At 43.7% G+C, this 27724-nt stretch overlaps 1 protein-coding gene across 8 annotated transcripts; it reads right to left on the reverse strand.

Annotated features, from left to right (window-relative positions):
• Window positions 1-1186: 1186 nt before the first annotated feature.
• FKBP15 (FKBP prolyl isomerase family member 15) lies at window positions 1187-27722 on the reverse strand. 8 transcript variants are annotated; one of them, XR_007709035.1, is made up of 30 exons: window positions 27583-27700; window positions 26990-27099; window positions 26580-26667; window positions 25882-25951; window positions 24565-24639; window positions 23373-23471; window positions 22745-22894; window positions 21689-21757; window positions 20071-20214; window positions 19481-19626; window positions 18660-18708; window positions 17804-17923; window positions 17453-17552; window positions 16586-16689; window positions 15003-15096; window positions 14402-14511; window positions 13899-14009; window positions 13100-13194; window positions 12326-12428; window positions 8715-8886; window positions 8086-8222; window positions 7604-7759; window positions 6774-6926; window positions 6314-6406; window positions 5731-5841; window positions 5081-5188; window positions 4119-4879; window positions 3537-3624; window positions 2654-3098; window positions 1187-1247 (listed from the first exon to the last, which is right to left on the reverse strand). XR_007709035.1 is itself a non-coding variant. In XM_035564721.1 (29 exons), exons 1-29 carry the CDS (start codon window positions 27633-27635, stop codon window positions 3024-3026), a joined length of 3747 nt encoding a protein of 1248 aa, XP_035420614.1. In that variant the 5' UTR covers window positions 27636-27722; the 3' UTR covers window positions 1187-3023. The 8 variants fall into 8 exon arrangements, 6 of the variants coding, with proteins under 6 accessions (XP_035420614.1, XP_035420618.1, XP_035420616.1 ...); XR_007709034.1 differs by having other exon boundaries at window positions 26580-26670; XM_035564721.1 differs by having other exon boundaries at window positions 1187-3098; window positions 26580-26670; window positions 27583-27722.
• Between the last annotated feature and the right edge of the window lie 2 nt (window positions 27723-27724).

A 27724-nucleotide genomic window follows, 5' to 3' on the forward strand; every position in this document is an offset into this window, starting at 1 on the left:
CACACTGGTCACAGCTCAGCAGGAGTCGTGGCTGTCTGCTGTGACAGTCCTCAGGACTGGAAAACGCCGGCTGCATCCACATCGGGGACCTGAGAGAGGGCCCACGGCCTGCGGGCGACCGTCCCCATGGGGGGCTTTGAGTGTGCGTGCTCTGCAGGGTGGGGAGGACGATCCATGGACAGCTGGTGGATACCTTGGTGCACTCCAGCCATCAGAGCTGGCTGCCATCCATCCCATCAGGACTTCAGGACAATATGAGAGGGGATGGGAAAGGTCCTGCATTGTTTTCTGTTGGTAAAACATTGTTAAAAAGCAACTTTTCAATGCTTCTCCTCATGGTGCACAGAGTGGAGCCACAAAGCCTGGTTGGTGCAGGTGTATGCGGAGAGAGGCAGCACCTGGGGAAGGGCACTGCCCAGGAGAGATGAAACATTAAAGATGTACTAAAGGTTGGTCCAGAGCAGTCTCCAGTCATTTTTCCACCTGCCTGAGGCAGAGCACTTTGCACCAAGGGTGTTCAGGAGCACAAGGTGCTGTCCCACTCCCAGAAGTGAGGACTGGAGGTGATGAGCAGGGCTCAGGCAAGGAGAGGGGTGTCCCCACCTGCCCCCAGGGTCAAGTCCCATCTCTACCCAGCACCAAGGACTGGAGCCCATCCTGTCCCTCTGCTCTCACTCACCCTCCCTGGGACACGCACCTCTGGCCCCAGATCCAGCACCCAGAAGCCAAACCAGGCCCTTCCAAGTCCCTCTTGAAGGTATTTGGCCCCAGCTCAGGACTGGGCAAGCGACCCAAGAGCCTGCTGCCCCCACAGGGAGTCCAGAGATTTCTCACATTCACTCCTCCAGCACCTCACACTAGAGGAAGGCGCAGAGAACAAACACAACTCAGCTTAGGTGCTAAGGCTTCAGCAGGAAAAAAAGTAGTGGGCATGGGTGAAAGCATAGGAAATTGCACCTGCTCTAAGCCTTAGTTTCTGGACCCCGGTCCCTACAATGTGACAGCCTGAGGAGCTGCAGCCAGAGCACAAAGGAAACTCCTCTTGTCCCCCATGAGAGGGGTTTAACAGTAAGAATGGTCCCAAAGGAAGAGGTTCTAGGCCAAACTTGAATCCCATGTAAGTCAGTATTCAAGTGCGTACAGATAGACACATCCTGACTAAAGTGAAGTCCATGCAAACAAAAGATACAGGTTTAATTGCACTTTATTTTTCAAAAAGTGAAATGCAAATCCTTCAGGTTGTCTATCTGTATCAGAAAACAAGAAGTGGAATGTGTTAGTAGTAGTCAGGACCTGCACTAGGACACTACCCCAGAGAGCGCTTCCAGAGGCCCCATCAGTATTTATGCTCAGACCTGCACATGAGAAGGGAGCCCCAGAAGGGAAGGAGCCCCAGAAGATCAGGGTTTCACACCCTGTCACTGTTCAGCACTGAATAATTACTCTGTTCTTTGATTCCTGGAGCAGCTTTCAAGGAAACTTAAGCTAAGTTCACCCTTTGACACAAGTGGCCCTGTGGCTGGTTGTCTCACAGGCTTTGGGCTCTGCGCTTGGCCATTTGTCACACACAGAGGGCAAAGCAGGGACAGGGACCTGACAGACTGCTACCCTGACGCACAGGAACACCCAGTACTTCTACTCTTTTTCCCCCAAGAAAATAGCATTTAAGAGGGCAGAGTTCAAACTCACTTTGGAGAGGACAAGAGAAGGCAGTGGAAGCTAAATGGTAGCAGAATTATTTTAACAACTTCAATTTTTATTAATGGAAGAGGGTGGTGGCGCTATTTGTTTTAGAGACACTGTATGAACTGCTTCTACTAAGTTGCATCAGGTGCTGGTGAGCCTAGAAATAAGAGTGCCATGAGAAATCCAACTTGGCTGCCCAGCTATCTGTCCTCACTGCTCTCCCCTCTAGCTCCACCTAGACAAAGAAGTTACAGGAACTTACACCCCAAGCCCTGGCTGCACAGCAGAGCCCCGGTCAGGCTGGTTTATACATGTCCAACCACCATCAGCTTAACGTTTGCTATGCTCATCACACCTAAAGCAGCGACAGAGAAAAAGGCACAGGAGAGGGGTTTGGCTGCCTACAGTAGCTCTTTCTTCTCTGAAAAAGAGCACGTTACACATCTGCGTTGCTGCTTTCTCTGGCAGTGCTGCACAACCCAGCAGAGAAAACCTCACCTCTGCATGCAAACAGACAAGAGATGAGCTGTCCGCACAGGCTGCGCACTGAATCACTTTCGCGAGGCCTTGGTGAGCCTCAAGCTCCTCTGTAAGCCACAGCTGGGGATGTGGCTCCTCACAACAGCAATTACCAGGTGCTACCTGTGGGCATCGGCCCAACAGAGCCCGACCTCCAGTACCACTAAAGGGTACCTCTGCCCAGCAGGCTGCAGGCCAGCGAGCCCATGTGTGCTGCAGCTCTGAACGTACAGCAGCACCGACCTGAACCTGTCAGCCCCTGGGGTTTCCAGAAGCTGTCTGTGCAGAGCCTTCAGCAAGCATCCGCCTGCATCTCAGCTGGATCTCCCACAGCACTCTAAGCCTAAGGAGATGAGGTGGTGCAGAGGCGTAGAGCCTAACAGGAATATTCCAAGATCATCACGGGGGAAGGAGAGGAAATTTTAGTCTGACTTATGAAAATAGTTACCTACTGCAGGGTCCTGCCAAACTCGTTCTTCTGAAGCACTTTACATAGCTCGTATTTGCATAACGTTTCAGATTAATGAATCAACGGTTCACAGAAGTAGGACAGCAATACAACCATGCAGCGAGACTGGTCAGCTCCTGCAGCTTGTCCCACCCTCTGCGCATGTCTGTCGGGTCAGAACGACGGGTCTGAGTGCCCAAGAGTGCAAACCAGAGACGCTTGCTCTCAGGCCCTGTCAGCTTGCAGTACAATAGCCTGGGAAGTCCCTGGTTGTTCACAACTGTCCCATATCTGCAGCTTGTTAAGTGCTAAGTGCACGGGAAGAGGCCGTGCCCAGAGGAGAGGGCACACAGGCTCACCAGCCAGCTCTTCATCCCAGCCAGTCCAGATCATCATCGTCATCATCAGCAAAGAGCGGAGCAGGAGGGGGGCGCCCCTTCATGCTCTGGAAGTCAAAACAGGGAGAAATTTGTCAGTCTTAACAGCTTCCCAGTAATTAGTAATTGCTATGCAACCCTGGCTCTGAGATCTCATCAACTTTATGGAGCCTCATTATCGATGTTTTTGTATTTCTCATACAATGGCTTAATCTTCCAGGAGATGCCTACAGGCTAAAGGGATAGGGGAGAGGAAGACTAAAAACCTTTCAGTTAACCTGTGAAGACTTCCTAATGTCATGCCAGCGGGAGTTTGTTGTCACCACCTCAGCCCATGCAACTCCTCCAAGCTCAACAAGAAACAAATCCAGACACTGAAAATTTATACAGAGAACGCATCGAAGCTCCAAGCTCAGCAGGCAGGAGCCAGCGAGCACCTGCTGCCACAGGAAGGATTTTTCAGGGAAAATGAATCAGTTTAGTGGAGTGGAAAGACAAATACATACCACTTCCTCCTCATCCTCCTCTTCAGAGGGAACTTGAGGCTTCAGTGGTTTACGAGATGTTGTTTTAAAGTTGTCATCCTCAAAGAGGCTAGAAGACGACAAAGAAAAAACAGTTTACTTGCAGACTATGGGATCTTAGCTTCCTTTTACATGTTATATTAAGAATGATGTAAAAGCCTCGTCACCCAGACAAACTGCTTAGGGTTTTGAGGCACGTGCTACTTGCCAGCGCAGGACAGTTCAGTAACAGGACCTGGCAGCCATCTATAGCAGATCTCAGAGGAACTGCACACCCCCTGCACTCAGCTGGGAATCGTTCACAAGGGACAATGGCAACACCACCTCCACCCAGCCACCAGCTGGTTCTGCAACTGCCTCCCCGCAGAGGGTGCCCAGGACAGCCTGCGTTGTGCCAGCAGCCGGTTGCGCCTCCCAGGACTAGCAGCGTGATGGCACTCCAGCCCTGCACGCATGCTGTGCCAGCCACTGGTGGGGCTGAACCCCTCTCTCGGTGCTGCCACACCGGTCCAAGCTGATCAGCAGGAAGACAGGACTGTGGTGACCCCTGCAGTCATACCTTACCTGGAATCTTTTTGCCTGGGGCTGGAGCCCAGTTCCTGCTGTTGTGGGATTTCTCTGATGACAGCTGAGCTTCTCTCTGCCACGGATACGGAAGCAGGCTCCTGGTCAGAACTAGCTCCATCTGAGAGGTCTGTGCAGTTTCCTCCTTCACTGCTTAAGGGAGGGGGCTCTAAGCCTCCCACAAGCTCCTCTGCCTTCTGCTCTGCAGATGCCTCCTCTGGAAGCACAGCCACATCCACTTCTCCAGACCCGGTTTCTAGAGCAGAAGGTTCTGCAACTTCTGCCTGCCAAGATACTCTGGAGGGACTGCGTTCAGTCTCAGCTTTCTTGATAGGGCTGCTCTCCTGCCTCTGCCCAGCTAGGACAAAGTCCTCATCCACCTTGGGAACAGCCTGTTCTGCAAGCTCAGGCTGCTTATCAGGATTTAGGCAGGACTCTGCTCTGGAAGAGAGGGACTCCTGAGGGACCTCCTCCTCTTCTGACACCCCGTTGCTTTGTGCTGTCTGCTCCTCCTCAGGCATCCTGGCCCCGGCAACCAGAGACACAGATTCACCTTTCTGGTCACACACCGGGGAGCCTGTGCTCACTTCTCCAGGACCAGCTGGGCAAGCAGCACCCTGTGCAGGGCTGTGCAGCACAGACTCTTCGTGGTCTTTCTTTGCTCCAAGCGATCCCTCCGGCCTCCCTGCTCCAGGTTCTTCTGTTTTACTGTCATGCTCTGATTTCTCCTGCTGCTTGTTGAGTAGCTGCAGTGTTACAGTCTAAGAAATTGAATAGAAAGAGTGTAGGTTATACACTGGACAGACAAGCCATCACAGATCCCTGTATGTTCTCCTACTGCCGGGCTGCTTTGCCACCCACAAACTTCTGCTTCTGCTGTTTCAGATTCACAACAGTTTTTGTTTTAGCCAAAACCTTAATTTCTCACATTTACCACCTCATATCCCTTATTGCTGTTGTACCTTAATAGTGTTCATGACAACACCCAGAACTGTCCTGCCACTGTAGGTCTCTTCCAGTTCAAATTCACCCCGAAGAGACTGAAATACCCCATTCATTATTTTCTTTACCTGGAAAAGAGTAAGAGGGAAAGAGATACAATTCACTAACACGTGAAGCACTGGATTCAAGAACAGATACTTCTCCAGGCAGAAGAGCAATAAACCCAAGCAAACACATGCTGTTTCAAACAATCCACTACTTTTCAAATCAGGAATTCCAACAACAAAGCAGAACGCATCGTGCCATTTAATTCAGAACCATTACCTACACAGCAAACCCATTCCTCCAAAATGGAGGCAGGTTGTACAAACCCAAGGCAGACACTTCTCCCTTACCACTTCAAGTTATTACTTCAGATTTTCAATCTAAACTTAAGATTTAAGGTTTTAAACTAAGAAAAAGCAACAGTGGTCATCAGGAAGATGTCCTTTGCTCCTCTATGGACCCTGTTACCAGAGCCATGGTGCTTTTTTTAACGGAGAAAAATGCAAAGAAAATGGTAAGGCTGTTTTTATCTGTTTTTCCTTCTCATCTCTGCTCAAAGAAATAATTTGGGGGTAAATAGAATAGATCTGCTCAGTAAGGAGAAATTTTGTATAGTCAAACTCACTTCTTCTGTGAAGTCTGCAGGTGAAGATCTGTCCTGATCCTTCTCCAGTTCTTGGATGCGTTCTTCATAGCGAGCCTTCAGTACTGCTACATCAGACTGCAAGGCTGAATACTGCCAAAGAGAAACAAAAGTTAGAACAGCTCCATAATGAAATTCAAATTCAATAGTAAACCTAGTAAACTTTTAAAAAAAAAGTGAGGTGTGAATTGCTGAGTGTAGACTCAAAAGCAGGGCTTTTATAGAGTTGCAGAAGACTACTGAAAGTAACACCAGCAAAATAAAGAAATCCAGATATAGCCAAGCAGACAGACATAGCCAAATCCTTGGAGATGCACAACCAACCATGTAATTAACTAACTCTTCCAGTTCACATAATACCAAGAATGGGCATGGCATTATCAAGATGCCAGTGAAAGAAGGGCTAGGTCTCATCATTTGGCCTGTTCTGGTTTGCTGGAAGCAACACGGAGTTTTTCCTTCCCTCTCATATTCCTGAACTCATGTTCTTGTTATTTAGGACACATGGCCTGAGGCTAATCATTACTGCACTACAGTTTTCATTCAGCTGTGTTATCCCCTTCACCTTCTCTCTGATAGGCTCCAGTTGTTCCAAACGTTGCTGAAGGTCAGACAATTTTTGCTCCTCTGCTTTTTTTAAGTGTTTTAGAGCCCCAATCTGAAAGACAAGAACTAGAGCCCATCAGTTTACAGGCCTTTTCGATGTCACCAAATTCAAGACTATTTCAATAACTGTTTTTGAGCAGAAATATAACTGTATAGACAAGCAGAAGAGACTACAGCTGTGGCTTTAGTTTGTCAGCGTTGACATCTCAGCCCTAGCTCACTCAAGGGTTGCAATAGCCAGCTCACCCACCCACCAACCCAGTGTAACAGATGCAAGTCCGGACACATCCTGTGGACTAGATCAAATTCCACAAGCAGTCAAGAAGTTTGAAGTCAAGCCACAATCAGGTGGCAGAGGACTTGGTTCCAGTCACTGGTTATTCAGCACTGTACTCCAGCAGTAAGGAACAGCCCTTTACCTTCTCTTCTAGCTGGGACACCTGCTGCTGCAGGGAGTCTCTCTGCTCACACACCTCCTGGTACTGCCTGGCGTGCTGCTCCTTGGCCGAGGCCAACGTACGTTCACATTTGGCTTCCCACTGGGATTCCAGCTCTGCCTGTATGAGCGATAGCTGCCCATCACGTAAGAGATCATTAGAAACAAACACATTTGATTGGTATTTGCATAACAACCGGCTGAAAGCTTAGGGTCCAAACAAGAGGTGGGAAAGCAACATCTCCTGCCCTAGGCTGCAATGCCTACACAGAGACAGCAGCCATCATCATCAGAGTTCAATTCCAGCCACAATTCTGCAGGCTGGCCTAAAGGGCTGGCCCAGACTTCAGGTCTCTTGGCATATTTCTAAGCAGTCTTCCACCCATCAGCAGTCACGTGTTCATCTCTCTACTAGGAAATGAATTTGAGGTTTCTCCTTTCCTCAGATTGACATTCTCTTTAAGACAGTCTAAACATGCTGTGTGCCAGTCTGCATCACTGCTGCATCAAAACTTTGCAGCAAAGTCAGGAGCCTGTGACTCGAGTCAGAGAATGACTGGGACCTAGCAGCCTACTCAAATCATGCCCTTCCTTAGAGAGACAGTGTAAATCCTGGAGTCAGAAGTAGTGTCAAACACCAAGGATATTTCAGAAAGACAAAAAAGGGAACCCTATGCTAAAGTTCACCCTTACAAGCAAGTGGCTAATGTTTTCATTCTTTCACTACCTGAGCAGTTTTCATGACTATTTTCTACCTGTAGATTCCTTCAAGTTTTCTAGACACCCATTGGAGAAGCTCCCGCAACTCCTCACCTGCTCTGCTGCTGCCTGGTCAGTCGAAGTCCTCGCCTTTTTCAACAACTGTCGAAGCTTGTCCAGTTCCTGCTGATACGACCTGCGTATTTCTTCCATCTCTTCCTCTGCTTGAGCTCTCTCTGAAAGGGATTTCTTCTTCCTCTCAGCAAGATTCTGCAATAGAGAACAGGACTCAGGCATAGGACAGACTGCACAAAAGTAGCTTCTCTTCCTTTTGCTTAAAGAGCTTGTTTGAAGAGAGAATCATATTTCAAAACAAAGCTGAAATGTATTTTATAGATAGGAAGGTTAGCATACTATCAGGTAAGAAAACAAAAGGTCATGTAAACACAGAGGATCCACCAGCACAGGGATCCTTGCCTGCAGATGATTTACTTAACCTACAACATTTACAAGCAAGATCAAGTTTTGTGTTTTATTTTTCTTTAAGCAGACAGCTGTAGTTGTGAACCTCTCTGCAAGGCTGGCACAGGACATACCTTTTCAAGAGTCTCCTTTTCTACTTTTAGGTCTGCCAGCTCTTCTTCCAGTGCAGTAATCTTCATGTCCAGGTGTTTACGGCTCTGCTTCTCAGCTTTGAACCTAGTCTGAGTGTCCTCAGAGGCTTCTTGGAGCTCTGCAAAAAACACGCTTTACCGTGGGTTTCAGCACTACATGTTTCAGATTAAGACTGATAGAAATGAACAGTGCATCTCTTGCACAATGAGAAAACCTATGGTTTCTATCTGCAGCAGGATCCCAAATTTACTAAGAGCTTTTTCTGTGAAACGGGACTGTTTATACCTCAAGCCTTTGTCCGAACTTTTTAAACCAATAGAAAATTTAGCTCCTCTAAGATGTTAAGACAGTAAGGCCAAGAGCTTCCTTCTACAAAAGGAACCCCTGTGACACACTGACTTTGTTCATCAATTCAGCCCACTGTCCCGTTAGCAGCAGCAAGGATGCACATAGCCTTCAGACATTTCAGTGCATTTATATTCCTTGATACCCTTGTGACTGACCCTAGGGAAAGCAGGAATAAACACCCCAGAAGAAAAAACCCTATGACTTACAGAAGTGGAAGAAGAATGACATTAAGGAGCTCTCACAGAACAAGCACAAGTCTTACCCGCTAACTGTGCTTGCAGTTTGTTGAGCTGTGTCTCATGTCGCTCTGCCTCCTGCAGAGCAGCAGAGAGCTGTTTCCGCAGGTCCATTTCCTTCTTTTTGTGGGCAGTCAGCTCCAGTTGCAGTTGGGAAACCTGTGCTGTGGCAGCTGCTAACTCCTCCGCAACTTTGGCCTGTATCACAGAGCATGGAAAAAGGAGGAAGAAAGAAAATAACAGGGTAAAAAAGCATGAGGAGGCACCAGAACTGTTCTCACAGGAAGAACTGACAAGGTACAGAAGACCTTATCAGGGCAAGTGCTGGGATCCAGCTCCTAGAAGACACCTCCCTGTTGAAGAGATACTAATAACCTTTAGCCATGTTACCAAGAGTCGTTCAGCTGTAACCTGTCCAGACTGACTAGAGAGTTATATTAGGCCACCAACAACCTCATCATATTAACTTTTGTCAGGGAGTTTTCCCAGGAAAGCTTAAAAATATGTTTAAGACTAGTACCAGTGCTGGTGGCTCTGCTCAGAGTTGTCATGCTATGACAGTATCTACGCAAGTAAAATCCTGGACTGTAAGATCTAATTATTCTCAATAAGCTTACAAATCATTGGAAAGCCCCACAACATAGGCTTGTTCCAGCTAAATAAGCACCTTCTCTCCCAAGCACACAGCATGTAGTCACCTTGAGGTACCTGCATGTGTAACGCTGCCATTTTGGAGCATGGTTCTCACATTAATTTGTTACCCTGTTTAAATTTAGTATTGCTCAAAGTCAGTGACTCATGGAAAACCAGTTAATGACAGAGCTTGTTAGACTACTTGCAAGCCACATGTTAGGAGAGGCTCAAGTCATCAAGACAGACACAAAAGTGATGTTCCCGTTCTTGTTGTGTAGGATACACAAGATTCGGAGGATGCTCTGCAGAGACAGAACTACATCTGTCAGAAAATCTCACTTGCTGCAGGGAACACCAGAACAAATTGTATATCTATGCTTACATTTGGGTTCCTAACAGGCTTTCATGGTTTTTGAAACCAGTAAGTTCTCCTGAACTGGAGCTTCTCTCAGAGACATCTCCATGAGAAAACTACAGACTATGACCACCACCTTCTGGCAGAGAAGAGCAGTAAGCAAAATGTTTCCAAACATGGCAAAGATGAATACGTGCTGACTTCGAGAGCTGGGATTCTACACCATTAATTTTTAAGAATCATTTTGACAGAGACTGTCTAAAGACAGATCTGCTTTCTTCTTATGTTTCCATAAGCATCTCATCACATTTCAGGATATTGACTTCTAGCATGCTAAAAACAAAATAAAACCCCACAGCATATCTAAAGGTTATTTTAACACTTGCTATTATTTTTAAGGGCACGCAAAGAAAAGTAAAGAGGAAATTCTATGCCAGGATCTATGCCAGGAACTATTATTAGACTTGCATTTCTGCAGGTAACACTTCATGTCTATACTAGCTCAGCTCCAGCCTCCAACTTTCAAGTAGTGAAAATATGTGATCCATACCTGATCTGATACGATCACATCCCATTTCTCCCACAGAGGAGGTGAAATGAGCAGCAACGTGACAACGTTCTTCAAAAGGGCTCCCCAAGAAAGAGGGGGCCAGTGGCTACGCTGCCAGCTATAAAGCCTTTCCCCAAGTGGAAGATCTGTGCTAATTTAAGATCTGACGCAATTCTTCTAGCCAGTTCAAGAGGAAGCTGGGCTGGCACTATCTAGGGCACAATCAGCTATCATCTACACAGTCAGCAGACACTGCCTCACCTGGTCCCAGCCCCGATCCACTGGCAGCATGTGCTAGGAAGAGAAAGCAGTGACAGGAAACAGGAAGAGTTAAGAACACAACTTGAAAGGCAGAGACATTCATCATCATCAGAAAAGCTAAATGCTTCATTACAGGAGCCTGATACATGCCAGAGAAGCACTTAAATTTTTCCAAGGACTGTAAAAACTTAAAGGTAGAAAAGCCTGGCTTAAAAAGAAAGAATCTAAAGAGATCCTTACAGATACCTCGCACACCACGTGGATTACAGAGGAGCAGTCAGCAGGTCCTACACGTGACTACTATTTTGTTGCAGTAGAGAGTGCGGAGCACTACCAATTGTTATGGAACATAAGCCTAGATTGAAAGCTGTGATGTGCTCTGCCAGGGTCAAAGATCTATAACCCCAAAGCAGCAAGTTACTAATATTTTTCACAGAGACCCTGTCTACAGATGCCTGGCCTTTATTATGAAATAAATGGCAAGTCCCATTTTTTACGTAAAGAACAGATAAAACAGTTTAAAATTCTCTTCCTTGTTTCTTACCAAAAACTACACGTGCAACTATCCACAGCAGCATAGAACACACTACGTTAGATAAAAGACAGGAAGGAACACCAGGCTTCAGATTTACAGTCAATCCTCCCTCAAAGCTAGGGAAGAGTTTCTCTAGTGCAAGTCACGGCTTTTCTAGCCTAGCCTGAAGTCTCTTCATGTAATAGTATTGTCACCTAGGCAGTGTCTGCTCAGTCAAGTGGAGTCCTACTGCAGGTAATGTCCAAAAGATTCCTGAAGATTTTCTTATACTTCTAGAAGACGTTCTCTCCTCAAGTTACTTTTCTACTTTTCATGCAAGCAGGATGTTGTGCTCATTGACAGAAAAGAACTGTATTGTTTCAGTCTGACTTGGCTAGAATCTCTTACGCTCCTAGTTATAGGTATACAACCTGGGCTCTCAGTGGAAAAATACAGTCGACCTTCATCTGCTCATATCAGCAGATGTGCATCAGCCATATATTACTTTGTTTTTACCCTACAGACAGACTTGCTAGCACACTTTTGAGAGCAGCTGTTTCCATCACACTTAGGTGCACCAAGTCATGGTTCTCATGCAGAGCAAACATTTTTATTTGTACTGGAGAGATGTACAGCTCAGCAGGGGAGCACAGTGTAAGGCTCAGCCTAGTATAATTTTAAGCTGCTAGAGAAAGCATAGAAGACACCATGCAATTATGGATCTCAAAGCTGGCATACCTGGGTTAGGCTGTTATGAGTGCACTTCACAGGATAAAAAGTCGATTTAACTGGTTTAAGAAGCTCTTTCTCAGTAGCCTCTTACTCAAAAACACAATACTTTATACTAAAGACAGTATCTTTTGATTGCTATAAAATGTGTACCAAAACCAGAATGAAGAAGCCCTAGTAGGAAATTATTTTTCTTATAACTACGCTCAATCTTTATGCCAGTTAAACAGAAGAAAACTCCTCAGAAACTCTCAGCACAACTAAGTGATGTGCATTTTCAACCAAAGCCCCACGGCACGCACAATACCTCAACATGTTGGCCATATACCTATGAAGTTAAAAGAATGACACTGTTCTTAAACTAAGAATATTTAAGCTGTGAAAGCACAAAGATCTAAATACTCTGTGCTGCTTTTATCATGAAAGCCATTAGAACATCCCAAATTTTTTTCAAAACTGCTTTCAAAACATCATTTGAGAACTGCAGTGGCCTTGTAGAAGATCTGACTTGACTAAAGAGATTTCAGCAGGTTTTACTGCAACAATCCCCCTTCCTGGCTGCTGACAGAAATCTATGCTGTCACCATGGTTTTACCTTCTCTTGCTCTGCATGCAACACTCTTGCCTGTGTGTTTTCATTTGTTGTTTGCAGTGAATGGTTCCTCTGCTCCATTAGCAAGTTACTTTGTTCGACGTATCTGTGAACAGTTGTAGATGGAATAAGCATTTATGTAAATAAGTGACACGGAGCAAAAGGTGATCAGACAAAAGGCAGTACTTCAAATCAGCTTTCATTAATGAGAAGTCCCAGATGATTCTGCACAACATCCTGCACCAGGAAGTTATCTTAAAGTGGAATGGGTGTGCCTGACTTTCAGCCCAGATTATATCTGTTCAGATATGTGCTCCACCTCTCTGATACTAGTTTAATGTTCCTACCATAGAGTCAAGATTTTTGAAAATCTGGTAACCACCGGCCTCTGCTACTTCCCTGAAGAAATTATTCCCCTTCTTAAACTTAATGGAATACAACACTGGAACTAGGAACACAGCTTCCTGTACAACTCTTTCCATTTTACTAAAAGGCTACCAAAAGCAGAATAACTCCTAGGAACAGAGAAAGCACACTCAAAGAAGATGGCTCAAGATCTTTCCCTTTTACATATTTACATTTACTGTAAATCCTAACTTTGGAGATACACCCCACAAAAGATAAACCATGCAAGGACAGAGAGGGCTAAAAATAACTTCAGTACAAAAAAAATCAGAACATCTCCATCCTAGAGGAAGGACACCCCCAGTTATGCCTGTGTGTGTAAGCCAGATACCCTTTGCAAATGCAGACACACCATATCCTTTCATTCCTTACCTCTGATTTCGCTCAATGAGCTCGCTGATCTTCTCATTCTGCTCCTCAATCCGACTGCTCTTCTCAAATATTTCTTGCTTCAGTCTCTCATTCTCCTAAAGTACAGCTTAACATGAATATTCAACTTACTCAGACTCCTTACAACACCGCCTAAATCTTTGTCCTGTACAAATGGAATGCAGTGGTGAGGCTTATCACCTCCTGTGGCAATCATAGTCCATCACAAAAAGGCACCATGCTAAATTCAGCAGGAATCCTGGAACAGGACAGTGGTTGCCAAACCATGTACTTGGTAATAATATTGCATCTGGTTGACTTTTTCACCTTCAAGAAAAAAAAGATTGTAAAGCTGCTGCCTAGAAAAACTACAAAGCAGAAGACAGGTAGCAACGAATAGAAGTAGATGGTTCTTGCAACATGGTACTTCCTCTGTGAAACTCCCTTCTGCAAGACATGGTGGGTTAAATGCGTACCAGTTTAAAAAGAGACTGAGTTTCTTTCACATGAACTCTCTGTCAAGGGCTATTAAATACAAACATATAAACTCTGGCTCCTAAAGTCCCCAAACTAACTGTTGGGAGGTCAGAATAGCACATGTTTGTGTGCCTACATGTGTGCTGTGATGGAAGTTGTTGTATACCACATGCTTTTCCCTAATCAGCTGTTTTTGGCCACACAGAAATAGAACACAAGGATGGATGTACATTTGGGCCAAACCCATATAGGTATCCTCATTAGGAAAAATACAGTGGGCTCCAGTTCATGGAGTAAACAGTCAAGTAAGGCTGCCTACACTTACCTGGATTATACGTTGGATGTTGCTCATGATCATAGAGGCTTCCATAGTAACAGAGGAAATACCAGGCAGCAGTGAGGTGTTACCAGCATTTTGTTTCTTCAACTCCTCCACCTGTAGGGATAAATCAAGCCAGATGAAATGAATTTATGGATGTAGGTAAGAGTCAGACATCTGCCAATTCACCTTTCTGTCTGATGAGCTCTAGGGCACATGCTACAACATCAACTGTGACATCTCCTGAAGGGCACTGAAGCTCTCCAAACAAGATGCATATGACGTTTAAGAAAATAAGCAAAACACCTTCCCTAAAGCTAGTATTAACTTTTGCATAGTAGCTGAATTGCTACCACTTTAAGGTCTGATAATACTGGATACTGGAATTTTCATTAAGTTAGGACATGCTTACAAGCTTAATGTAGGCATTTAAATAGAGCCAACTCCCCAGACCACATGTGGAGAGCAAATTGCAGCAACTTTGTTAACAAGCCTATGTCACACATTACCTTTGCAGCCAGATGATCCATTTTATCTACTACTTTGCTAACAGCCATTCGGATTTCAGTGTTATGTTGCCGAGCTTCTGTCATCAAAAAGGAAGTAACATCCCCAGGTGCTTGAATGGAAAGGAGAGAGAGAACTACAGTCACAAGGGAGAATTTTCTGCATACAGATGTACCAAAAGCAATGTTTAGCAGTTTGCAACCTATCAGATCAGATGACCACTATTTTTCCTCACTGCCCCACACACCTGCCCTCCCCACTCCCCCCTGTCAGCCTAGCATTTCTAGATAGTTATTAGAAACTAAACAGTTACATTCACAACTGGAAGCATCAGCTATAAAACACCCTGAATAATATATAACCTTGGGAATATACCTAGATATTGCCTCCCCTTTCACGCTGCTCAAAGTTCCTTAAGCTAAGAAAAAGTATATTTACTGGGAAGTATTTCCCCCTCATTGGTATTAAAAATAAGGACTTGTGAAACAGTACAGCATTACAGACAGTAAAAGCGTATGTTACCATTGCTACCCAGATCACCATTATAAAGAGCTCGCTGTTGGTATTAAAAGCCTCTGTAAAGCATGTACTTTTTAAACATACCTTGGTAAGGTGTGGGATACAGCTGGCCTACAGGCTGGAGCTGAGAAGCAGATGTAGCAGTTTGGGGGTAAGCAAGTGGCATTCCTGGATATGGCTTGCAGAACAAATTCAACAGATAAGAATATATTGTGATATTTTCTCCCCCGCATACTTAAGAGGTCTTCATGTCTTTTTAAACCCCAAAACAAGGATGATATTTGGAAAAGAAAAAAAATAAGAGCATGGAGCAAAAAGTCAAATTACACAACAGTCATAGTAAAGAAAAAAACAAAAGCACTCTTCTTTAAAGGCTTAGGTATGTGTTCATATTACAGCTTAGTAAATTACCTTCTTCACTGAAGCTTAAGCAAAAGCATGTATGTTACCCTGTATTTGTGGCAGGCAAAGACCAGCGGCACAGAGCTCACTGGATGTGGGGTACTTTGAAGTTGTGCTAGCGTACTTTGAAGTTGTGCTAACTTGAACATGAGAGTATTTCTAGGTAAGGCTCACAAAATGCAACACAATTTGACTGCAACTTCCCTTCTCAGTGCTCATCAGAAACAGCTAAATAGATTGAAAAATGCTAGGAGTACTTCACTCATTAACATATTAAACAACTATCAGTTTACTCTCTCAGGAAAGCAAAAAAAGTATCTTGAAGCTTGGAACAAGTTGTATTAAGATTTCAAAACAGGGTTAAACTTTCAAATAAAATTAAAAAAAGTACATCCAAATCACTGTGAAGCTAAAACTTCACTTTAATGACTTATTTCTATTTACTCAGGAAAGTTCATTTTTTTCCTGTTACTTGCCACAGCTTCTGCAATTTCAACATGAGGAAAACAAAGCCAAAGCACCACGCCAGTTTCTTTCTTTACATACTGTTTTTATTCATTACCAAATGTTTTCTCAATCTGTACCTTTCCAAAATAAGGAGTGCTTCTACATGGTATAGACCACTGTTTGATTTCCAGAACCTCCTGAAAATAGGTTAAATAACTAAAAAAGTGTATGATAAGCCTGGATTTATACTTCATAGAACTATTTGTACAATGGCTTTGTTCCAAGTCTCCATTATCTGTTGTAAAAAAACCACACCTAGTGTGTGTTAAGCCCCTAAGAAGTTCCCTTGTTAGCAAGCAGGTCACATCACTTAACAGCAGTGGCACCACAAGCCTTTTAAAAGGATTATTCTTTTGCTGGATGAAAAGTGACCTGCAAGCATATTAAAGTGTGCAAGTGAGCTCTCACAGGAAAACAGACCATGACTGAGGAAAACCTCAACTAAAATACTGTAGTTTTCACCTGCCCTACAAGTACTTGGAAGTTTGTTTTATTCACTACAAAAGCTGATATTGAAAAAGGCTAGTTAATTCTTAGTTCATCTTTAAGAAGCCATCAGCATACAGAAACCCTTTCTAATCAAAATCTAAGAGGCACGTGACTGAAATTTGAGAATGCCAAATAGTCACAGGAAGCAGTCTAGGATTCTCACCCTTACATGTTGCTACAGAGTCCTTGCTCCCAGCAATGGAGAGGACAAGAAGGACTTCTGAGAAGAGACGAAAGTGCTAATATTTTCCTCGATTCGATTTTGGTACCTGAAAGCCCTGTGCTCCTCCAGGCAGAACTGAATGGGGTTGGATTGTTGCAGGTATTAAAGCAGCAGAAGATACCGGAGGCATAGAACCAGATGCTTGAGGTACTAAAAGGGAACAAAGAAATCCAGGACATCAGAAAGTAGGTAGAGATAATTTACCTTCTCATGGTTAAAATTACTGAAAAGACAAATTTAACACAAGCCTGTCTGCAGTCTTGTGAAAACCAAATCCATCCAAAGAAGAGAGTTGTCTTTCACAGGAACTTCACTCCTAACCACACATTCCATTTAGACAAACTTTTTCCACTCAAAAGGTGCTCTGAATCGACTGACAAAATGTTACTCAGGCTGACTTTGAAGACTGCTCAGCAGACCAATAGCTGACATTACTACTCTATCATGGAGAGCCAGGTCAAGTCCACGCCAGGACTGCTAGCCTTCTAATGCTCTTGGCTATTATTTCCATCATTTCCAAACAAAAGATTTTTCTGTCTAATGGAAAATGATTTATAACTGTTTCATTTACAATCCACAGAAATCTCAGATGTCCTAGAAATCTCAGTGCCACCCCAGTACACACAGTGATGGGGTGACAGGGCAGCTCACACACTTTGCAGCATGGCTGCTTTTCCTCAAGCAGCGTACACGAGATGACAATGCAGATGCACTCCAAGGACTTCGGTACCATGCTTTATGAATTAGTCTACCAATGGAGCTTTGGATCAGCAACTCTTACTAGACTTATTAGAAGCTATCAGTTTCTACTGCAGTTCCTGACAGCAGTCCTCTACTCAAACAGCCCTTGTATTTGAAGCCTGCAACAAAGATAAAGTTCTCTATACAAAACCCAGCCTCACCAGCATATTACCTTGTGATGACACTGTAGGCAGTACAGCATGAGCTGGCTGTGATGGTCTCATGGAAGATGAAGCCACTGGCTGCGATGCCCCTCTCTGCGTATTTGGATCCTAAAAACATTTCTACATATTAAAATGAATGTTAAAGAACAAATTAACATTTTGAACTCAAGACCACTTGAGACTAGGTGTTATCCTATTAACCCATTTGAACTAGACAGGAATACTGGAATTGTTAAAATCTTTTGCCATAGAAATAGAATATGCATTCCCTGTATAAATAGACATTGCTATGGATTCTACTTTAAGGAAGTCACATCGGAAGAATTAAACAAGAAGTCACACTGAAGTCATTAACGTACCTCTATTTCTGAGTCACTGGAGTCAAGCTGACTACCTGCCGTCCCGGCAAGGAAAGGCAGCATGGGCTGTCCCATTTTAGCCATCCGAGAAATTAACTTCGCCTTTGCTACATTCGGATTCTGAAAGAAAATGTTTACAGTTACTTTTCCTTTGCCTCTTAGCCCAGTATTTCCAGACAAAATAGAAGAGTCTAATCCTGCTAACTGCTTAAAGGCACCGACTTAACACTTAAAGCTCACCTATACAAACCTGGTTCTTTCAACCAGAAAGTTTTTTTCCCCACCCAATCACTGGCAAGCATGCAAGATAACACTACAGATTTGTTAATCTGGCTTACTTCATATACTCTCCCTCTGGGCTGACATTACTGCCATTACATAGAAAATCCATCCCTGCACAAAACACAGCAATAGTAAGGAAGTGATGTGGAAAAGTGTTTTCTGTTAAGAACAGTTTTTTCTAAATTAAGCAAGATGTTCAGCAGTCCTTTCTGTCCTCAGACACACAATCTTAGTGTCATGTAGCTAAATAAACTTATGTTGAGTGTCCCAATTACTCTTCACTAACCATTTTAAATTTGTCCATTTATCTGAGAAGACAACTGGCTTTGTGGGCATCCACATGGGCAAAGTAACTTTGTACTCAAGAGTAGGAACTGGGACTCAGAACTGGGGCTGAGATTCATGTTCTGCTAACCCCTTCAAAAACAAGACTTTAATCTACTGCTAATAACACGAACATTGAGAATGCCTTGCATGACGCTCACTTTATCTTCAGCAATACCAAATTCAAAGTTGAAATTAACTAAGCTTCCCTATGTAAGGCTTCAAATTAGTCAGGAAATAAAACACTTACTGCTAACTGTTCACTGATGGAGTTTGACTTGGCCCGAACAGCTGGCTCCCTGAAAAGCCAAACAGAAGTGTTAATATTAGAGATCAATCAAGACGCAATTTAGGATTTAGTATTCTGCATTTACAAATAAGGTCAAATACAGCTCCCCCTGCAGAACTGTTTTCTTACATTTCTTTAGCTTACTTTTGGAGATACTTTGCAACATTACCTGTAGATTTCAGAATGTTATTATAAGGAAGTTGTACAGCTGTGGAATATCTGATCACAGAAAAACGATTTTGTCAGTTCCAGTAAGGGCCATGTGCTTGTACAAACAATTGTATCCAAGTCGAATAACAAACTGCTTACTTGTGTCAAGAAAACAACAAGCAGTTAAACTTAAAAACTATTGCCTAAAAAGGACAACTGGCCCATTTAGTTAAAGAAACAAGTGTCAGTGTAAAATTTGTAATTAAACAAGTTAGCCATGACCCAAAACCAACTTATAACTACACTGCCACCTGAGATGAGAAAGCTGTTGTAACAATACCTATACAGCTTAATAATGCTAGATCTCAGTTACACTGTAGATCACTAACATCTTTCATGTGTGCCCATTTCGATTTAAGTCTGGAAGTCAGCATTCGAGCAGAAACCCTCCCGCAGTACTGGTCACACAATACTCATCAGTGAGCACTCCTCTGCCACACTGATGGCACTAAGTCTGCACATAGAGGACCCACATTTGCCAAGGGACGTGTTAGTACAGCATTGTCTCTGATGTTTAAGGGCATTACCATCTTTTAATGCAGCAAGTTGTTTTTAACCATGCTCCTGCTTACCCAGGCTTTGGAGGTATCGTAGATGGAGGCAATAAAGCAGTGTCTGCAGAGAAGCCATCTGAGTTGGGTACTGGAGAAGGTGCAGGAGAATCCCTTGAACTAACGCTCTGTCCATCTGAACCAGAGCCTTCCTTTACCAGCTTCACCTTAAGCAGCACATAAATAAGACTTATTCCAGGCTCCCCAAAAGGGTTTTCAGCAACTTACTGATTTCTGATGACTACTCCTTTGTCAAGTTTATTCACTTCAAGTAAGAACATAAAACTGAGTTGGAACTGGAAGAGCTGAGTCTTTATAATTTGTCATTCCTCACAATTTAGAAATTTTGAAAAAATTGACCCACAAATAAGACAAGAGATCCCAGAACAGTTAGAACAAACATGTCTTAGTAAACAGCCTAGAGGGATTTGTGTTGATTTTTTTTAAATTTTAATTTTAAAAAGATATGCATCTTCCTGAGGTATTTGGTTTATAACAGTTTCTGAGCTGTAGATCTCATGCCAACAGCTGGTTTTTACCTTGCAGACAGACGCCGCCACCCAACAACCACAAAGTAGATGTAAAATAAATACTTGAGAGGAGACACTCACCCGCCTAACCTCCACCTCAAAAACTAAAGTAGAGTCTGGAGGGACACGGCCAGACACTCCCTGAGTCCCATAGGCCCAGGCTGGAGGAATAATGAGATACCGTCGTCCTCCTTTCTTCATCCCCACCATTCCTTCTTCCCAGCCCTTCGGTATTCAGAGACACCAGAAAATAGAAAGCAAACAGCTTGATTAGTGACATTACAGTTTCTTTTAATTACACTGATTAAGACTACTCCTCCAGTTATAGGAGATTTCAGAACACATATGAAGAACTGCTTGTAAAATCTTACTCATTTTAGTGTGCAGCATTAAAACTGTATCTCGTCCTGGGTCATAGAGGCCTATTACAAATTACAACATTAACTGAAGCATGAAGATGCAGACTCTGACATGTTCATAATAAAATCAAACAGATATAGCAATCTCTAACACGAAGGCTGTAGGCTTCCAGGTCTCCATACAGTTCCAGAACCCTGGTTCAAATTTTACATGCCATAACTTAAGCAGCTACCACAGATTACACTATCTTGGAAAAAAGAACTACACACTGCATGCAGAAATTCAGCAGTTGCACATAGCTGGCAGGGGATACAGTGGCAATTTCTCTCAAAATTCAGGGAAAGAACAGGATTCTAAGCTGTTGAGAGATCAATTCCTAATTGCTATGGTTAGAATTAGAAAGCACCCACAGAAAACAGTTACTGGCAAGGAGGTTTAGAAGTCAGAGCAATGCAAATTATTAAATAGATGCAAGCATTTAACAGGGTGACTACTGCAGCCAGACAACATTAATAACAAGAGGCATGGTAAAAAAAAAATAAATAGAAAAATAGCACACCTCTAGAGAACAACTTATTATAAGTCAAATATGAATTATTCAGGTGATGGAAGCGACCTGAACAAGAACATCTCTGATTCACAACCTGATTTTACTGAAAGACATAAGGGAGTACCTGGGCTGAAAAGTTGTTACATGGTCAGTATACTTGCACTTTGACTTATAGTGGGGAAAAAAACACTCTAGGCAGTGGTATTATCTTTTCTGAAACCATTCTATTTGTCAGTTGTCTTGACCTTTCCATGCCCTTCTTCCAGACAGGACAGAGGAGTTATTTGATCTTCGTAGCTATATGGTCTGAATTTTTAGATAGATCTGTGTGGAACCAGGAGTTGGACTTGATGATCCTTATGGGTCCCTTCCAACTCAGGATATTCTATGATTCTATGCTATGATTCTGCTTCTGAGGCACAATGAGTGGGGAGAACTGTAATTTTTTTCCTCAAACTTAAGTTTTCCTCTTTGGTCTCAGGGCACCCTGTTTCTAAGTAATTAAGTTACCTCTAGAAAACAAAACAAACACACCCCACACCAAAACCTGCTCTTGAAAATGGGAAGCTTCCTATTTTCAAAACAGGACAACTTCCCAGCATTGCCACGGAGAAGGAGACCTGGCTATCCTGTGCAAATTAAGAAAACACCACTTTGAGTGAGTCACCATTAGTGTTTCCTACCAAATGAAACATGTAACAGAAAGAGCATATAAGAATCCTGATCAAGGTCTTCAGTAATTCAAAGATTTGAGACAATTTTATTATAATGAAATTCCAGAAGTTCTACCTTGATGACCTTTCCAGATCCCAGCTTAAGGCGCAACAACTTGTCCTTGTTAATGTTTGAGTCAAATACCTAGAGAGTTGAAGAACAAACAAAAATCACATGGATTTCCCAACTCTTGAAAGATTCTGAACACTACTTCACACACTTCATAAACTTCTGTGATTTCTTATGTACTATTTCCCTTCCTGCTACCTTCCAAAATTAACTCAAAACAGAAAACAGAGCATTGCTAGAGTTTCTAGTCTATTGCACAGTACAATTTCTTGAAGTGAATGAGAGCTGGAGACTGACTTGAAAATTGCTTCCAACTTGATGGTCAGTACAGGACTAGCCCAACTAAAACACACTACACAAACAGAACTGTCTAGACATTTCATACATTGAACTCAGACATGGGTGGCTGAACAACTCCTATAGGAGATCAGAAGCAAGCTCTGCCATGTGTATCACTGGGTTTATGGAGATAAGCATGCCGATCTCTGAAAAGCAGGCCAAGAAAAAGAAACGAAGTACCCCAAAGATGAAAAATAGAAAGCCTTTTTTTTAACTGCTAAAAGATACAACTGAAGGTGGATGCAAATGAAAAACCCTCTGCTACAAATCATAGTAACAGTTAAACCAGAAGTGTTTTAAAAAAGGTAGTGCTTTGGAATATCGAAGTATATCTTTTGCCTTTCTTTACAAAGGAACAGGATAGGACACAGTTGTAGAGGTCACAAAAACAATCTATTTATCATTTGCAGATGTGCTTTATGACATACAGTCCTCTTCTTATCCCTTCATCAAGCTGTTTCCAAAGGAGCATAAGTAGCTTCAGTGGCCCTTGTCAGTGCTTTGTTTAGTATTAATGTGAGAGTACCTATGAAGTTAAAAACATTTCAATCACCTGAACGGTAATGGAATCCCTTATTATTCTACAGGTAATACACTTGACCTCAAAAAAGTGCCATAAATGACTAAAGAACCTTTAAAGCACCAATACTGTAACAGAGGTGGCAGGTTCCTTCCTGAGACAAATCACACACACACATTAGTAGGTGGCAGAAACATCTTTACCTGTCCAAGCCCATTGTTCTGGAACAGCCAGCCTGTATAGGCAATCTCCAGAGAGTCCCCTCCTTCGACTCCCTGCCCTTCTCCAAGAAGGAGATCCTGGTAGAGGACTGAATCGAGCACTGGGGAGCTGTTGCACTTAGCAATGCACACCTGCAAAAGGAAAGCTTATCAGCATCTCTGGCCATTAAAAGATGGGCAGTTTCCACTATGACTCATTACAGATCTGACGCATTTCTTACCATACTGATCAAGCCCAGATTATAGCTGCATTCAAGATGTGTTTCATGCTCCCTTGTGCTGAATTTTGCTGAGCTATGTAAGAAGGAAATACCCTCTGCTCTATAGAACTTTATGGAACTGGTGGTTTTAAAGCAAACTTGATCAGAAAACCTACCAGAAATAACAGGCTCCCTGTCTCCAGGAGGCCTGTAGCTAATGAACAAACCTCAGCCAGGCTCTTCACAAACCTGCCTCAGTCACCATTACGCAGATACTCAAAGCTGAACTTCAGTGGAAAAGTAAAACTTTTCACCTTTCAGCAATAACGTGCTCCTAGAGGTACATCTTCATTTGCCTGTAGTTCAAACAGCAGGCAGCAAGTCATACCTTGCACAGAGTGAGCAGTTACCTGTTTACCGAAATCCATCGCTGCCTTTTCTGACTCAAACATGATTGACCAGTTTTGTCTCTGATCATCATAGAAGGTACTGTAATTGTTGGGTTGAACCTGTGGGAAAGGAAATCAGTCCTACATTATATACATGAAAGATGTATTCAATTAAAATAGAACATCATTAAAAAAACCTGCATCCAACAGAAGCTTAAAATAAAAGCTAATGAGATGAAGTAGAGGTAAAAGAAGAATCCTGCCACATTACCACCCAAGTTCAGAATGCAGATTATTTCTGTGCTCGTTATAATGGAAAAATTGTTATAACTGAAATACTTGAGCAAGTATTACGTTCTTCATAGTTGCTGCAACTTTAATGCGATGGTTCTTTGAAGCTAGGCTCTACTACACTGACATTACCTGCAAGAAATCTCCTTTTCATAAGTTACATTTAGACTTCCATATTCAACCAGAAGAGTCACTAAGTACTTAATCCTAAAAAATTAATTTTACCATTAGTTGGCTACATAACCCATTAATCTTTTAAAACACCCTTATAGAACTAAAGAGCACGCTAGAATCCTGCTCAGAAATTTGCACTGAAGTTCTACTATTTCAGAGCAGAATTTCTACCTATCAACCAGGAAATTCTGTATTGCCTAATGACAAGCTAAGAGCAACAAATCAAAACACCATTTTTATGTAAAACCAGAAGAAAACAGAACATCCTGAGAAGTTACATTTTAAGGCTTACAGTGTTCTAAGTTGCTCTTATCATCAGGAAAATGCTGAGTATCAGGTTTCAGAGAGGAAGCACTTCCTCACCATCATTTCCATCTGCTTGCTCAGCTGTATTCTCTCAGCCACTTAACCATAAATTATTAGCAAGAGGAATTTTGTTCTGTTGTAGAACTGCGAAACTCAAAACATTTCAGTGATCTAGAGGCACTAATACAGCTCCTAGAGCATTCTTACTTCCCTTTGGAAGCCCACTGATTTCATAGGGCTCTGCAAAAGGCAGACGTAAGCCTCTTGTGCAACGCGTATTAGGAGAGCGGTACTCCCTGCCACTGTGACACCTCTTGCTATGTCAGTCAGGTGTTTGATCTCAAAGGCTATAATCTAAGACTTCAGAAAACATTTCACACCAAACAGAAGTTGATTCTGAACACCACAAAGCACTGGATGCTTTTCTAATCCAGGGTCTTACCGTGAGCACGAAGCCTGGATGGATCCTTGCAGATGCGATCTGTTGCTGCTGACTGATGTAAAGGAGAATCCTGTACTGGATTCCATAAAGAATTGTGCAGGAAAAAAAAAAAGCAGACAAACTCAATGCTTTCAATTGTAGTGTGCTTCGCCATATTCTGAGCCTAGCACTACAGTATTGCCAAATACAGCTTGTAGCATCATTCTTCACAGCAAAAGTACTGAACGCTGTACTTAACATAATGTTGTAACACCTATTAAAGATGCTTGAAAACATGCAAGCTTTATTCCTGCAGATAAACAAAGCGGTTCAAAAATAATTCTTGTGCATTAAGCAAGATGCTTCAACTAACTCCACATTTTCCCCCCGTTGCTGTGTAAAAAGATGGTAAACTAACCCTTCAATAAAAAAATGCATGATGTGCAGGAATAACACGATGTAAAAGATGGAGTAATAGTAAGTTGGAGTTCTCCAAGCGCTAAGGAATGCAGAGGTAACACTGCATTGACATGTTTGGCTCTGCTTCCCTTTCTGCACATGTAGCAAGGCTTCTTCACTCAACAGCACCGCCGCCAGAGACCTGGCAGTAACCAGCATCCTGCTCACAGCTGCGCACGGTGCAGTAGCACAAAGGCTGCCTTGAAGGGCTGCCTTGCCCTCCTTCTGCTGTCTCCATCTTTCCTAACTCCCCCATGAACGCCACACCTGAAAGCTGCTCGGGTAGTAGTGTACCAAAATACTTTTTTTCATCTTGCCAAAGCAAAAGGAACTTTGTGAGACAATGGGGATAGGAAACGCGCTATAAATAGCGACATCAAGGATGGATCAGAATATCCAATGTATGCTTTAAATACATCCCTTTCCTGGGCACTCCAGTGCCACGCTCTTACAGGAGTACTTGGGAAGGAAGGAGTGGGGAAGAGAGATTTTTGCTACCAAAATAACAGGACTTCACCAAAGCATCTCTGTACTATCAAACGGTCTTGCTTCATATCAGTTTCCATGTGCACAGATTTATGATCCCATTGTCAAAGAGGTTCCAAGCAAATATCAAAAATCACTTCCAAAAACACATGCAGTGCCCAAGTCACTGCAAAACATTTTGGGCTTAAGTGGGAAGAATTGTAAAAAAGAAAGATGTCAGCGAGGTAAACGACTGAGCCATAAATAATCCCAGGAGAGAAGGCAGGCATAAGCTGCAGTGGAACTAAAGACCTCCAACATCAAAAGCTAAGACATTCCGGTGGGCTCAGAGAAACATTGCCTCATAGCAGCGTACTCTTGGCATGAAAAATATTACAGTGAAGCATTTCTCACCTCTTTAGTGGCATGGTTCCCCACTACAGCTGCTCCATACTTGCCTTGCTTTAAGTACTGCCCATTTGTACTGGAAGACAAGAGAGATATTCAGCTGCAGAACTGTCCCTGCCTCAGGTCTCTCTCTACTGTCACCAAGCTTTTCCTCTTTAGAGTTCAAGTCCCTTTCCCCACGCCCAAACGTTAGGCAACCTTTCTTAGCTTAAAGAAACTACAGCTTCCTTGCTTGTCCACAGACTACAGGAACACACATTGTGCAGTTTGAGTTGAAAATTGCTCTTTGCATGGATCCAGGACAAGTAAGCCTTTCCACGACAGCACTCTCAAACAGACAGAAATTTACTGCTGTCATTCTATGCTCACGCCTCAGTTTTCCACAAGCGATGAGACACAAGCATCTGACAGAGCTGGCCAGAAACGGTGCAGATGTCAGGCCAGCACCCCAGGCTGCAGTCTTCTGTAAGGCAGAGACAGAGCGCTTGCTGTTTATTTAACTACATAACCCTGAACTGCAGCACAATAACCGAACTTTTCTGAGCAGAAATTTTCATTGACTTGTGTGTCTGTGAGATGTAAACGCTACCTCCATGAGATGCCTCTTCCTGCTCATCCAAAAATATCTTCCCTTATGATTAGGTCCCAGGCCCCCAGAGAGACAGACTCTAAGAGGCACTGCAGAAAGCCAGTGCTGCACTTACTATCGATAAGCATGAACCGCAGTGGCCACGAAGACCGACGGTGCTCCTGAAGCTGCTGGGGCCACGGGTGCCTTCTGGGCCGCCTGACCTGCTGAAGAGCAAGAAGGAACCTTTCTTGGTGACACAGAACTGCCACATTCACTGGCCACTGACGACGCCACTAAACATTCCTCCCCCCAGGGAAACGTAACTCCAGAAGACAATTTAAAACAAACAAAGAATGGTTTTCCAAAGTCACTGCAGGACACCAGTAACCCAGGCGTACAGGGAGCACTAAAGGAAGATAACACCATTAAACAACAGCCCAGTGAGCTGTTTGCACTGCTGCTCCTCACAAGGACCCATTCAGCCCGCATGACCCACGCTGCGCAGCTCCCCGCCCTTCCCGGGGACCGAGCCCCGTCACTCACCAGCTGCTGCTTGCCCCTTCTTGGGCTGCTTCGGTGCCGTGTACTGGAAGAATTCATTTCCCTGGCTTGAGACTGTCTGGTCCAGCCCAAAGAGAGAGGCCAACCTGGCACTAGAAATAAAAAATGAACTAAATTCACCTTACTGACACAGGCTTTACAGGTAAGGACCACCATTAGTTAGAAGTTACACCAAACACAAAGCGCTTGCCATCGCTTTAGGCATAAAAAAACCGACGCACGTTAAGCGGCTCTATAGCAACCACCTCATTTTGGAAAAAAGCAGAACTTTTAGGTGAAGAGGCCGGGCTAAGCAGCACCACTGCGTTTCGTTTCCCCAAAAACTAGCGTAAGGGACAAATAAGGAACGAAGCAACACCAAAAAAAAATATAATAATTTACTTCAAAGTAACGAGTGGGACTGCCTTTATATTCAGCAGGTCACTATCACGTTACTGTAACAGCACCGGGCACGCCGCCGCCGCCGCTCCCGGGGCCCCTCCCGGGAGCAGCCGTCCGCCCCCAGCCCCCCGGTCCCGGTGGTCCCGGCAGCCCTGAGCCGCCTCAGGCCGCCCCGGCCGCCCCCCGTCACCCACCCGCCGCCGGGCGCCAGGAAATCGGCGTCGTCCTCCTCGGCCGCACCGAACATGGCGGCGGCGGCGGCGGCGGCTGCAGCTGCGGCCCTGCCGGTGTCGTAAAGGCGGCTGGCGCCAGCGCGGCGCTTTACGGCCGGCGCTG

This window comes from Cygnus atratus, chromosome 19 (assembly GCF_013377495.2).
Source record: "Cygnus atratus isolate AKBS03 ecotype Queensland, Australia chromosome 19, CAtr_DNAZoo_HiC_assembly, whole genome shotgun sequence".
Taxonomy (NCBI): Eukaryota; Metazoa; Chordata; class Aves; order Anseriformes; family Anatidae; genus Cygnus; species Cygnus atratus.